This window comes from Dermacentor andersoni, chromosome 4, assembly GCF_023375885.2.
Source record: "Dermacentor andersoni chromosome 4, qqDerAnde1_hic_scaffold, whole genome shotgun sequence".
NCBI lineage: Eukaryota > Metazoa > Arthropoda > Arachnida > Ixodida > Ixodidae > Dermacentor > Dermacentor andersoni.
The window spans coordinates 136,474,340-136,488,800 of NC_092817.1; the positions used below are offsets into that span (position 1 = coordinate 136,474,340).

At 47.6% G+C, this 14,461-nt stretch overlaps 1 protein-coding gene across 2 annotated transcripts in view; it reads right to left on the reverse strand.

The window, feature by feature from the left end:
- Nucleotides 1–913: 913 nt before the first annotated feature.
- LOC126537828 (cell adhesion molecule Dscam1-like) overlaps nt 914–14,461 on the reverse strand; it is a 192,729-nt gene continuing 179,181 nt past the window's right edge. For both annotated transcript variants that reach the window (XM_055074467.2, XM_050184906.3), the window contains exons 21-26: nt 14,179–14,364; nt 11,209–11,505; nt 9,121–9,294; nt 3,416–3,568; nt 2,997–3,101; nt 914–1,401 (exon numbers count right to left, since the gene is read on the reverse strand). In XM_055074467.2, coding sequence (XP_054930442.2) covers nt 3,046–3,101; nt 3,416–3,568; nt 9,121–9,294; nt 11,209–11,505; nt 14,179–14,364 — 866 coding nt within the window. In that variant the 3' untranslated portion in view covers nt 914–1,401; nt 2,997–3,045. The remainder of the gene's footprint in view (nt 1,402–2,996; nt 3,102–3,415; nt 3,569–9,120; nt 9,295–11,208; nt 11,506–14,178; nt 14,365–14,461) is intronic.

The window sequence follows — 14,461 nt, forward strand, 5'->3', positions numbered from 1 at the left end:
GGTCCAAATTTGCGGAGCTGCCCACTACGGCGTGCCTCATAATCAGAAAGTGGTTTTGGTACGTAAAACCCCATAATCTTTTTAAGCCACACTAATTCAAGACAGTGTCATGGCGAGCCTCCTCGGTGTTGCTATAGGCTATATATAGGTTGTTTCACGTAACTCGTTCCAAGTATTTTAAAAAGTGGTCAGCCGCAGCTGAATGAAACCAGCGGCATATGGTTTGACGTCATGTGGCACTCCTTAATACATATTTTTTTATATTCCCCTGAATTGGTTATTAACTAATTTTATTTATGCAAAGTTTTTAATATTCACTTCAGGGCCTAGTGCGTTTCTTTGCGTTGTATAGGGGGTTCAGAAACGACGAACCCAGTTTTATTTGTGGCAACGTACATGCTGCATGCTGATTTTTTTTTCGGAGGTTAAAGAAAGCCCGCGAAATACGAAACAAAACCGCGAGACTGCACTCATGCGCTATCGTATTTAAGCGCTCTCAATCGCGGTTACTGCGAAAGAATCGTGCGCGTGGACCGTGACGAAGTGAGCGGCAGCGGCTCTAGGCATCGGCTCCACAGTGCGTCAGCATCTTCGGCAGTGGCACACAGAAAGAAAGTGTCGTCGGCCCTGATGAGCGATAGGCTCGGCGCAAGGTTGAAAGCGTCAACTATGTCACGTGGCTTGAGTACTGACAATTTTTTACGAAGTTCCCCCACAGAGATGAACTTGATCTATCAAAAACGCTTAAAACAGTAGGCAGTTAAACAGCAAACACAGCAATACCTTTGTCACTGTTCCCTTACTATTCAGAAGGAATGAGTTGGTTTATCGAGACTACTATTCGACCTAAAGCTAAACTTTCAAGAATAAGTTATTTTCGGCAGTCGCTTCATCCGTCATAAACTGAATGCTATTGTGAAAATACTACTCAATCTTTATTGAACAATGATGCTCTCTTTAATGGCTTCAAACAGAGCATAGAGAAGGCACAACTGTCACTGTCCCGATAGTGGGCATATAAACGAGTGATTCAACACTTCATCAGAACACTGCAAACGATGGTCGGTCTTTCCTTCTTCCGGTACGTTGCTTGTCCATAACGCAGTCGATACTGCGTAGAATGATTGTTCATCACCACCACAGCCACTCTCACTATTCCCATCAAGGTAGGTCCCTTATACCGCCCATCACACAGGGAGGACCACCGGGTGAAGTCTTAATTTATGCGGCCAAAGTAGCACCAGAGCAGTTCTCATTCTCTTGGCAGAAATGAACAGTCTGGTAACAGTTGCCATTCATGCTTGGCACGATCCTCGGGCTACAGCGCGTAGTCGATGCGCCGTCTACGCGCAGGAGTTCTGGCTCCAGTGATCAGCGCGACAGCTGCCTGACGAGGTTCTCCTGGGGGAATAAAAAGAGAATTATACGCCATGTCCTGAGATCAAGTATCTCGAGTGCGCTAAAAAAAAAGGGGGGGGGGGGGAATTGCGTTCACTCGCGTTTCAAGTTTTTATTGTGCTCAATAAATACTTGTGCATGTTCTGAATCCTGTCAACGTAGGAATCGTTACCAATAAATTTCCATATAAATATTTGAACCCCACGTGCACTTCATCTACAGCTGCGAATAAGTTTTGAAAAGACAACTTGAAACCCGCCAAAACCACAATAAAAAAGCGTAATTTAGTACAATATAATAATACTGTTAAAAATTAAAAAGAGGTACCGTGAGGCATCACGCTGGCTAGAAACATCCGACACATCGAAATGTAAAAAGGTGGCGCATTAATGGCAATCAACAAATCTGATGTTAATATGCGTGAAGAAAAGACGAAAAAAATATATAAATGTGTTTACGAGACGCCGTTGCAAAATAAAACCATTAGTATTGCTCTCGGATATGCTAGGAAACTAAGCCTGCTGAATTTTAAAAATTAAAGCTTTATGAGCACTATCAATGAAACATGGATAGTATAATGCAACTACTCTATTTCAATGCGACTCCTTTTCGTAGACTTTTGATGCTTGGGCCGGCGCGTGCTGACAATCGGCACGGCTGGACGCCGGCAATAAGGGACGACAAGGCGCGGAATGAGGTGGCGGTTCAAATGTCAAGAGCCATTGTGGCTGAGCGCTCAAAGTGGCGTATTGAGCGAGGACGGCGGCCCGCAAGTTCTCGCAGAAGTCGGGGCTAGCGGGATGGTAGCCGAAGCCTGGAACGCAACCTGAGCCTAGAACCTTGTTAAGACATAAGTGGCTATCCAGCAGGATCTTATCACAAGAAGCCAACAAACACTGACACCAAGGACAAAATAGGGGAAATTACTTGTGCTCAATGAATGAAATAAAGAAATGATAAATGAATGAAAATGAAAGTGCATGAAAAGCAACTTGCCGCAGATGAGTAACGATCCCACAACCTTCGCATGTCGAGTGCGATGTTCTACCAACAGCGGTAGCTCAATTGGTAGAGCCATCGGTCGATGCAGAATTCCCGAGCAGCCTAAAAACGCGGGACGTCTGCCGGACCGCGTGAGGCCACGTCACTCACGCCTTAGTAGAGTCGGTTCGCTGACGCTGGCATGGCTGGGTTCGGTCGTCTGGGTCACCAATTTGTGGGAGGCCCCGCGTACAGTTGGTCGCCGTAGCCACAGTTTATTCATACGACGGCCACCCAGGTCGTGCTCGCTAAGGTATTCTTTCCTCGCGCTACAGGCAACTGAGCCGTCTTCCTCTTTACCGGCTCCGAAGGCGATAGTCACGCTGCTACACGCTCTTTCTTGGTGATCCAAACAGCAATTCTTTCACTTTATCACTGGGATGGACTGACCGTTAAAGGTGGACGGCAAGAAAGGAATCAAGCGAAAAGAATCCTTGCACTATACCGGCACTCTTGCTGCTAGCTGACACAACAGTTACGGTGGTTAATTATCCTCAGCCTATATCTGCAATACAGGCGTCTTCTAGATATATTTTTTTGACAATACACAGGCTTACCGAGTGAGTCATCCACCAACGGTCAACTTCTGGCTCACGGGTTGGCATTTCACAGCGCCTCGGCCACAGCAAGTGCATCCCACTTTTCTTGATCTATTGATCTCCCTGCATTGGGGGAAGCGTGGTCACTGTGAAACACTACGTTGAACCCTTCTTTTTTTGTAGATATCGTCTTCGAGTTTTGCACATATATAGGATTAGCCGCATCGCAAGAAAATATCCTATCAAGATTTGTAAGTACTAAAATGTAGTTTCCCTCGTCGATTTAATATCACTCACATAAAACTCTCAAAATAAGCTGTTATTATGAATGTTCCCAACAGACTAAAGAATGTGCCATGATGTACTCGCTGTTTATTCGTACATTTTTTCTCGGTAAAACACCAGGCGTGAGAGGTGGTGTATAAGCTGTAACTCACTGGAATTCTTGATAGCTAATGGCAGTGTCTTATTTGACATCGAAGCGTAGTACGTCGAGCCTGCCACACTGTTCTTCAGGGCCGGTTCCTTCTGGTTGAACACGGACAGGATCACGGCGTCTTGGAAATACTGTTTGCTCGGGTCGGGACTCTCTGCGCAAATGGAGAAAACAAGTAAGATTATTTATTCGTTTAAACTGCACTTCGCAACATAAGATATGCCCAAGGGAAGTAGGCCCGTGGTTTGCAGAAAATGTCATCACACATCCGTGGAACAAATCACATTTTTAAGGATGTGTCATTCGTTAAAGGGCACAGTGCTATTAAAATTAGACGGTGAATATTCTGACTATGTGCAAAAGTATAAGTAGGACGGTATTGCCATCATTAAACAGATTAAGTGCATCGGCAGAATACAAAAAATTGCATATATATATATATATATATATATATATATATATATATATATCCTACCTATCGTCAATTCGTCTTCTTCGCCCTTCAAGGTCACTTTATGCAAACGACAACAAGACATACGAAAGCAGATTTGATTTCGGCTGTAATATGCGGTATACACCGACATGTAGGATGGTATAGGCCGATGTCATTCTGTTGTCCGGAGTTCTTAAATGCTAAGAAAATACCGATATCGAAGAGGAGCTGGTGACAATACCGCTCATTGCGTGCCCTGCACATTGTGTTCTACACGCAATGCGAGCGGCTTGTCCCCATCTAGTGTTGTTAGCACATCACCGAAGTTCAGTTCCGCAATTTAGAGCACAAGCGTCGGCGTCCCTCGGCGAAACCAAGCGAACGGCCACAGCGAAAGATGAAAGAGCGAACGCCGAGCGCAGCGGGGGATGAAACACGGCGCTTGAGAAGTGAGCGCGAGGAGGAAAGTGGAGGAGGTGGATGCAGCGGTAGCATGAGACGGAAAGTGGACGAGGGTATGGCGAAAGCATGAGAAAAAAATCGTAGTTCCGCGCAAGGCGGGTTCCGTGGCAACGGCCGCTACGAGAGAGCGCAAGAGCAGCGCCCCCTCTTCTGCTCACCGATGATGCCGTCAATAAGGAATGCGGCTAGCGCGTTCACGGTGCACGATATATGGAAACAAAGCGCTGCATGAGCAGCGGTCTGTCTGCAACAGCTGCTGTGAAATGCGCCCGCGTGTACACCCACATGCTCGATCTCCCCATTAGCCAGGCAGTCGCGCCAGACTTCGCTCCGTTTGCAACGTGCCGCACGAGACAGATAGGCCACGCCAGCTAAAAATATCGCGAAATGAAAACACGTATAGGGCTGGGCTCAGACTTGGCCTTAGGGAGTGTCGTAATTGGCATTGATGTTTTTGTTGTTTTTTTGCTTATCGCACTCGTAAACGAGATACACTGGTGCCATTCTTTTAATTCATTACGTTCTATTGCTTACGAAGGTATACAAATGGCCGCATAAGGCATCTCACCCTCTAGGTTGATAAAAAAATACTTCACTGGCGAACACATCGCAACTTCCGTTCAGAATTATCCTACCACAACTGCTTGATGAAAATTAAAAAAAAAATTGCGGCCGGCCGCGTCAGGCGGGCTGCAGAGGGAGCAAACAAAACAGCCGTAGTTGCATTCTCTGCCGCTTGTCTGGACCGAACGGCGCTAGCTGGCGGGGATGGGACTCGTCAGGCTACGGTGTCCCAAGCAGGTTCCTGACGCTATTCCTATCGATCTCAGACAAGTCCAAGGGCGATAACACCATTGCCAAGCACGCTACGCTCTATAGGCTCAATCACACCGGCGACTTGAGATAGTTGTGCGACCATTTGCGACTGGCGACTAAAAAGCGACTGAACGTGACCGATGCTCACACCAGTAAGCCCGGGCGAGCTCGACCTGCAAGTCGCAATCCAGGGAATTATTGTTCTCATCGAGAACTCCAGGGGTCTAGCAATACGCGCGCACTTCGCTGGTTTCGCTTTGAGGCTACAGCCATGGATTTTGATTCGAGCGAAGAGGAAGACGTCGTCACTGTGCTGATGTGCTGTTGCCGTGCGTGGTGTCAGCTGTGGAAGCGCGGAAGCTTCCGCTGAAAAAGCGACGCCAGTGTGCGTGCCCGTGCCGCCCTTCGGGATAAGTGGCCGGCCAAGCAAGCCGCTTCCTGCTGGAACTCCGCGTGCGTGACGAGGAGTAACGTCGAAAGTAAGTTGTAATTTCTAGTTCGCGTTGGCGTCTGAATCGTAGCATAATTTTTGTGCTTTCTTTTGCTGCTGCTTAGTTTCCTGCGAATGCTACCACGTGCATTCGACACGCTGCTGGAACTGCTGCGCCCCAGCATCACGAAGCAAGACACCAATTACATTCCTGTAATCTGCCATTGTGGCATTGACTTTGTAATTACATTACTGCGGTCTGTCATGGCGGCTTGGACTAAATATTTGGCGCGACCCTGGAAAACGAGGATGAAAACACGTATTAACATAAATTTCGGCGCGCCGCTGATGGGTTTAACAGTTTTGCGACCACAGTCACGCGGCTGGAAATTCCAGGAGCGGTCGAATTTCCCAGAATAGTCGCTCTTCGAGAAAAGCGACCATTTGTGACTTTTTGCAACTGGTCGCTTTGCGACAAACATGGTCGCGCGACCGCTGTCAGTCACCGGTGCGAACGAACCTTATGTGTGAGTGAAAGTGTGCCAGGGGATCCGACGATAGAGGCTTAATGTGGCCCTCGCCTACAGGACGATTTCGAAGAGGAAGCACGCCGTCTTCTCTCGCGAGCGAGGCACACAACGTTGCGATTCACCGGGGAGAGAGAAGGTAGCGTTCTCTTCGACTGCAACTGCGCACCAGGCGTGTGTGCGTCATCGCACGGTGTTATCTGAAGAGCGATCTACGTTCGGGGCAGAGTCTAGGTACTGACCGCCAAGAAAGTAAGCGGACCACGGCTCAAGTGGCCTGCGCGGCTGCGGGGCCACACCGGGGCGCTGCTATCGCGCTCCGCGCGCTGACGGCGAGAGTGCCCCGAGTGACACCAGACTCCACCCTCACTCTCACGCGGGGCGTCGTCACGCTTGATCAATTTCTAGTGCACCGTTCCGTTGCTCTGTTGCTGACGGTCGCGACGAAGGGGACCGTGCGTCGCCGGTAGTCCAGCACGTGGCGCTGTCGCACAGTTGCAGACGGCAGCGGGGCATCAAACCGCAGAACTGTGAAGAAGCGAAGACACGTTCTGATTGTTGTTTTGCTCATATTCACCTTAGCTTTCATATTAGTGCATGTCGCCAGCGTCCACCACTGCTCGATTTTAGGCAACATCGCGGAATTAGCCGCAACGGCGGCTATAGTCACGCGCGCTTTTTCACGCCGGCCCGATAAGTTACAGGCGCAAAGCTTTACTGAGGGCACGGCTTTTCTGTGAAGGTTACTTTTCCGGCAGTGTCTCCAGCAGTGGGTTTAATACTTACATTAGTGATGCCTCTTAAAACTGCTTTAGTTAACTACTACAATGTGTAGGTCGTTATGAAACTTTACAAAAGTACAGCCAGGAAGAGAAAATTGGGAAGACGAATCGGAATAACGAGTCAGTCATGAAAGTTTATTCACGGAAGCATTCCATGGTTTGAAGGGGTCCTCTGTGCGATGAAAAATTGCCGTCGACCACGATGACTTGGCTTGCTCGCCTTGGCATCGAGTCGTGGAGCGCCGCCGCTATAGCTCCGGCCATCCGCGCAGCGCTTACCACTACCTAACTTATGCGCGGACTCACGTGAAAGAGCGCGCGTCACTATAGCCGCCGTGGCGGCTACTTGCCCGATGTTGCCTAAAATCGAGCAGCGGTGGACGCCGGCGACATGCACTAATGTGAAAGCTAAGGTGAATATGAGCAAAACAACAATCAGAACGGGTCTTCGTTCTTTCACAGTGCCGCGTTTTGATGCCCCGCTGCCGTTTACAACTGTGCGACAGCGCCATGTGCTGAACTGCCGGCGACGCACGGTCCCCTTCGTCGCGACCGTCAGCAACTGAGCAACTGAACGGTGCACTAGAAATTGATCAAGAGTGATGACGCCCCGCGTGAGAGTGAGGTTGAAGTCTGGCGTCACTTGGGGCACTCTCGCCGTCAGCGCGGGGAGCGCGATAGCAGCGCCCCGGTGTGGCCCCGCAGCCGCTCCGGCCACTTGAGCCGTGGTCCGCTTACTTTTTTGGCCGACAGTATGTTGGCGGCTCGTAGCACTGTACGTGCTTTGTGTCTACAGCGCTCGCTTGGTGTTGAAGCAATCGAAAGCGCGAATGTCACTTCGCTCGCTCCTGCTGCCGCGTTTCCTTATGACAGAGTTTTGACAGCGATTTTCCGCAGTCATCGAGTGTGATGTGTGCATGCTTGCTCTGCGCGCTGGCACCATGCTTACCAATTTAGTTAGCAAGCGGACGTTTACTAGTTGATACCACCAATTCAAGCACTACGCTTACTCCGTATGGCTGTGCTCTAATTTGCTATTGCAGTCGATGCTTCGCCTTTCGCGCAAAACTGTGTCTTTTTTTTAATCAGCGCCCGTATTTCTCAGCCTCCTCACCCCAGATTAAAGCTGAGTGAAATTGTGCCACTTCAAGTTGCTTATTTTTGCCGATTGGTACAATGAGGAGGGCTAAAGAGAACTCTGATTTGCATAAACAGAGCAATGAAGGAGTAAAATCATATCGTAGGTTGGCATGTTGATTCTACAACCCACATTTTCATTTGAACTCGCGCAATTCTAAACACATTTCACTGATGCCTTTTTTTTCCCCCTACAATGCCACGGTGTAGATAAAGATAAAGTGTCGCTTTTCAGAGAAGCTCACAGGAAAAATGTGCTAATACCACTGGAATGTAGTTCTGCATACATACGAATTTAAGTACATGATGACTATTTTAGGAACTGTTCCTCAGTTATCTTAAGAAAAGTAACGGCTAAAAGTAATGTGCAATATATTGTACAAGTCTCACCAGGTAAAGGTGTCAAACCGCGCCCTAGACGGCACAGCAGTTGCAAACAAGGGGAGCCTAGTTTGGGGCCAGACAACGTTTGACGGAGAGGAAGCATGCGCACGAGTGCCTCCAGTCTCAAGCGCTAAAATGAAATTGTTGATCTTTACCATTTCTGTTGCCTTTTTATCTGACACACTCTTGCTTAGTATGTGATATTTTATTTACAATACCTCGTAGTTTGCAGACAGATAATGACCGAAATCGCGAAATGTCGCGATTGCTTTTGGTTAATACAACATATGCTGTAGGTACAAGGACGCAATTGAGAACCTGTTGTGTATGCCTGTCCTGGGTATGACGCCCAATGCCCGTATCTCCAAACAACTTTAAGCTAACTGCAGACTGCAGTTAACTGCAGTCTGCGTCCAAGATACTCGAGCCTTCACCCCATCCGTCGCTGGTACATAAGCCATTCGCGTAATAGTGCAGTTGTAGTGCACTGGGGGCCTATATGACCGTTTTGTAGTCCTCCGGTGTGTCCTCCCGCATGTACGCTGTGTTTTTCCCTCCCTATTTTCCTCTTTCTATTCACCGGTCCTCTTAACCTCAAAGTAGAAAAAAGATGAAACCGGACACTGGTCTGGTCGACTTTCATGGCTTCTATCTCATAGCTTATATACGAGAACGACAAGGTAGATGATATATATATATATATATATATATACAATATAGGGTCAATTTGCTCACCATGTTCGATGGCTCTGCTCCTGCGCGACCGATGCCTCTTGAAGTAGATGTGGATTAGGAGGACGGCAATGGGCATTAAAATGGCACACACCGCCAGCGGAGCCACCATGGATGCATTCAGGTGAAATGGCACCGCCGACTGGTCCTTGATTGCCGTTGGAGTCTGCGTCGACACTGTGCAGGGTACAAAATTCAACAGTTACCTAAAGACATCGGTAAATGTCCCGATAGTTGACAAGTTAATCAGAATGTTACTTATCTATCAATTGGGCTACTTTTACCTGAGCTCTCATGCTCCGCTCTTAGCGGCTAATAGAGAAAAACGTATTTTTGCTTAAAGGGCATTTCCTTGACAAGCTTTTGGAAACGACGGTATCACTCGGCCTATATGCTGGCAACGCAAGCGATGACTATGAATCAAATTAGGTTCCCGATAACTACGATTCACTCATTAAACTACAATTTTATCGACCGTACGTAGGATGCTGTGCCCAAAAATGCCAATTTGAATGTATGGCCAAGATACACTATCAATAAATTGCTATATAAATGTTTGTTCTGGTTCACTGTACAATGATTCCATTTAATTTAGCTGTAGTACGCAGATTAAAATGCATGTATGGGCTAGTGAATGAACTAATAGTATTGAACTTACAAAGAAAATCTTGACAAAAATGCAAGGACAGCGCTACGACGAGCTTCACGGAAGTAACAGGCTTAAAGCTTAGAGCCAGGAATACGTAGGATTGTTACCGGGAGAAAAGTCGTTAAATAACACCCTGTTTACGATTAAGAAAATCCAAATTGGACATGTCGTGTGCTAGATTGTTGAGGGCAACGAATATGGGTGGCGCCCACCGTCGTTCGGGTGAAGACAATGTTGGCGCACCTGATCGATAAAAACAGCAATAAAAGATGATAATGATGAAGAAGATTATGGTGACCAGTGAACAATGGCATAGGAACGCGTGGCGTTCAGTAACTGGGGTTCTATTACTACGTTTTCCCCACTGAAGTCAACGAGTGCTGCTTTTTTTTAGTAGTGTAAGCGTGGAGCATGTTTGACGATTACATGCCTCCGCTTACGCCGGTTTCTTGACGCCCGACAGTTTTCCCTGGAATTGATTTTTCCCTGCCCAACTGTTGCTCCCGGCCCAGCATACGTACGGCACCTCGCGTACAGCCGAAGCCGAAGGCCGCTGTGCTCAACCGCGGTGTCCTGGTGTCGAATGGTTATGTCTTCATGCAAACGTCGATCTCGAAAATTTGTGCGCGAGAGCTGGCGAAATAAGGGCCGGGCACGCTGGGCACATCAACAAATCCTCCGCTGGTCTACCTGGCGTGCAATGCGCACGACATGAATCCTTCCTACATCGGGTATTATTATTATTTGTTTTGAACACATATACACAGTTAACAGGAAAGGGAAAGCGAGGATCAGGCTGGCAACTGCCACCGGAAGGGGCACAACGCCTGCCTACTCTTCTGAAGGGAGGTGACAGCAACACAGAAATGGAAGATAGGAAGGAGGGGAGGAAAAAGGAAAGAGGAAAGGAAGAGCAACAGGACAAATCTGAAGACAAAAGTAGAACACTGCAACAGGACAAATCTAAAGACTCAAGTAGAACTCTGCAGCCGGAATTAAAGTGGCATCGGGTACGCAATCTGATTGGTAGCCATTCAATGCAATCGAGTAGACGTGCAATTAGATTGTTTTTCTTTATTTCGTTTCTTCATTGGTTCGCTTCACAAAGCGCGTACGCAAACATTCCAAAATTTATCGTAAAAATGCCGCTCAGCGCAGCAAGGTCAGTCGCTCTGGTGGCATCATAACAAGACGGGCTCGTAGAAGCGGCGCTTGTGAAATGCAAATGACGCGGCGCACATTCCGAAAGGTTGTGAAAAATAAATTCATTTGAACATGCTCTGATTATTATAATTATTATTATTATTATTACTATTATTACTATTATTATTCAGAATGCTCTTTACGCTTTATGAGGTTATATGTCGCAGAAAACCTGAGCACAGGAACTGAAACACGGATACCTGACCAAGGTGTAACGTGGGCAATGGTGGATCGCTTACCACTGGCGGGCAGTGTCGCCGTACGGAAGGGAAAATCGGCCTGCGTTGCACCGGCGTCGCTGTGTGCCACCACACGCACCTGGTACTGGCGCGCAGGCGCGAGGTCACCGATGACGTAGTGGCGCGTGCCCGGACTCAGGGTGTCCGCAGCCTGAAGCCACGCCTTGTGGAACCTCGGCCGATACTGGACGGCGAAACTGGTTATGGGACAGCCGGCGGTCATCCAAGCCGCCAGGTGCAGTGCAGCACTGGTCGCGTTCGTGGTGACAAACTTCTCGCTTTGAGGAGATATGGGGGCTAAACCAGGATTGGGAAAATGACAAAAGGGGCACGTGGAAATAGATTGCTGAAGGTTAGAAGCACTGTCGAGAAAAAAAAAGACAACATCTGCGGTGACTTACACAAAGTCACAGGGACAAAGAATGCCGGATAAACGTTAGGAAGGATCACAAAATTCGAAAAAAGAGACAGGCAGACAAGTGTCCCCAATAAAGAAGGCAAGGCGGACGTAGGCATTGGTTCAAATGATCCGATCGATAAACGTTGATGATACCTCTATATTCTGTCTTTATCTGTCTCTTTGTAAAGTTCACCCTTCACTTATTTCGTAACTTAATTCACGTTGACCTTTTATTGATTAGCTCCGGCACTGCATGGACCTTTTATTTCAGCATGTCAAACTCTGGAACGCACCCCTGGCCTCGATTTTCTTGCTCCGTTTTCACGCTTCCGCGAGTCATAGTTACCGATAGCCGTTACTCTTTACGGCTTCTTCAAAACACGCTCCCAAGGCTCGGGTGACGCACTGAACGCACTCGCACGGCCGGCGTATTTCCAATCTTCCAGCTTTTCTCGCTAACTTCTCCTACATTACGATGGTGATGTTGATGATGATGATTTACTGGCACCCCCTTTGAAACAGGGCACTGACAAATGGTCACCTAGCCTGCTAGATTCCTTCGGGTATAGTATACATGTTTCACAGCGAAGCTGTCTATGGCTAGGGTTCCGTGCGTTTTTCGTGTCTGTCAACTAATCTGCGTGAGCAAAAATTATCATCATCAGCAATGACTCGTGCTACTGCTCGTGCGTTTGCCGTCGTCTCCTAACCCAGCGGGCTCGTTGGCGCCCCTGGTTGTAATCGCGCGAACGCGCTCGTGCCCAAGCGTTCTTCGTGGTCGTCTTCTTCCACAGCTGGCTCTGATGTAGCTCATCATGGTAGCGTTCCAATACTGCCCCTCCCTCTGCGAAGGCACTGACGGCACTTGCCCAATGCCTGCCATTGTGGTGATTTCAGTCTCAAGTTATTTGCCTCAATATATCCCGAAATGAAAACAGGAATGTATAAAAACCAATGTATAACACGAATAAACGTGAATGTATAAAAAATGGTGTGTGCGTACCTTTCGTCACGATGACCCACTATCAAGACAGTAATTGTGTTCGTGCCTTTGTTCAAAGTTCTGTGTCACGTCTTTGTCGTGTGCTGCACAGTTTCGCTGGTCATTCAGCTTCACAGAGTGGAATGGCTCCCATTTCATTCTAGCACTTCTGTGTATATTTCCTTAATCTTTCTTTTTCTTCCGCAAAGCTTCTCTACCTACTTTGTACCGCTACCTCTGCCTGCAACGGAACCAGTCGTATCAATCTCTTACAAGCATTCTTTACACCAATACTCTAACCGTCTCTTGCTTATCTCGACTTCTGGCCTGCAGATACCTCTGCCTACTTTAACTGCAAGCGCTTCTGGAAGGTGGACATTACCTACGGATCTCACTGGGTGAATGCCTTTGAATTCCAGTTTGATGTGCTGTTTGGTCACCGCATTTTGGTGGAGCACACGCGCACCTCATCTTGCTGCAAATATTTGCACCGGCATATTTTGTCCATAGGTAATAAACTCGATCCTCATAATAGCAAGATAATGCCCTTTCTGTTATCGTACATATTTTCTCTTGTAATTTCTTTCTTCCCATTCGCGTAAATCTCCATGGTTTTGTTTACATCTTTGCATCCCATTGGCCGTCTCTGTTTCTCTCAATTTCTTTGTGATTATTTCTGGTGGCCTAGTGGCGCTTTCAATTATCCTGTGCTTGGTTGCCAACTTTCGTGAGCTCCTCCTCCAGTCTGTGTCCACCCTTTTCAGCTAAAGATACCTATGGAGTTTAGCCACCCATTTGTGTTGATCAGTATTCTTGAGTCTTTCTTCAAAACTACTTTTGCCCTGTGCTTCTCTGACTTCAAAAAAGACCGAGCTAATGTCACCTTGTACCGCCTCATTGCTTGACAGTGGGCTCCGAAAGCCAAACACCTACCAACTTTGGCTAACTTCCAACCCCGACTAGATCACCGATTTTTAGCACAGAATGCCATTTGCGAGCATTAGAGCTGGCACCATTATTCGTTTCCAGATTCCACGCACCACCTCGTAATTATTGTGACCTTCAAGTTACCTATGTTTCATTACTAGTGCATTCCGCTTCAAATTTATTTTATGATTATCTTGCTGGGGTGCCTGAGTCAGTCTTCCCCTCTCTTATGTACACGTCAAGGCAGTCAGGAGATAAGACTATGAAATAATGGCCCATGTTAAACAAAAAAAAAAAACCGCTACCTAACAAAGCGTGCAGGATTCGGGAGAGATACAAACAAGAAAAAAATGAAGTGTATTGCAGAATGGTTGTTTTCTGGGCTAGAGCTCTTCTCACTCGGTTTCTATCGTCGTCCCTTCCTTATGCTTCAAGCTGTTACATAAGTTCAAATGAAGCATAATTGATTCTCATCAATTAAAGACTGGACGCGCACAAAGCCCACACAAAAGCCTCGGCTCCAGGACAAGATACAGAACAAGGCGCGCTGAAAAGGCAGAACAAAGGTCGAACAAGTGCAAAGGCAGAACAAGTTGCAACAGAACAGCATACATCTACGGCGTGCAGGATGTAAAACTGGTACAAAGCAACGCGCACACACCTGCGCCGTTGGTACGCACGATGACTTCGGCGCCAGGCTCTCCAGTGCCAATGCTGTTGGAGGCGGTCATGTAGAGACGATACGTTGTGCCGCACTTGAGGCCGTCCAAAACGAACGACTGCTTGGTAGAATTCAGGGACAGCTTGTTCCACTCGCCCAGCTCGGTGCCGTAGTGTAGCACGTACTCTACCAGAAGCGGCCAAGGACGTGAACAAAACGAGTAAATAAGGAAGAGGAAGGATTACCTTCTTTACTCGCACATGCCAGAAGCATGAAAACCGCT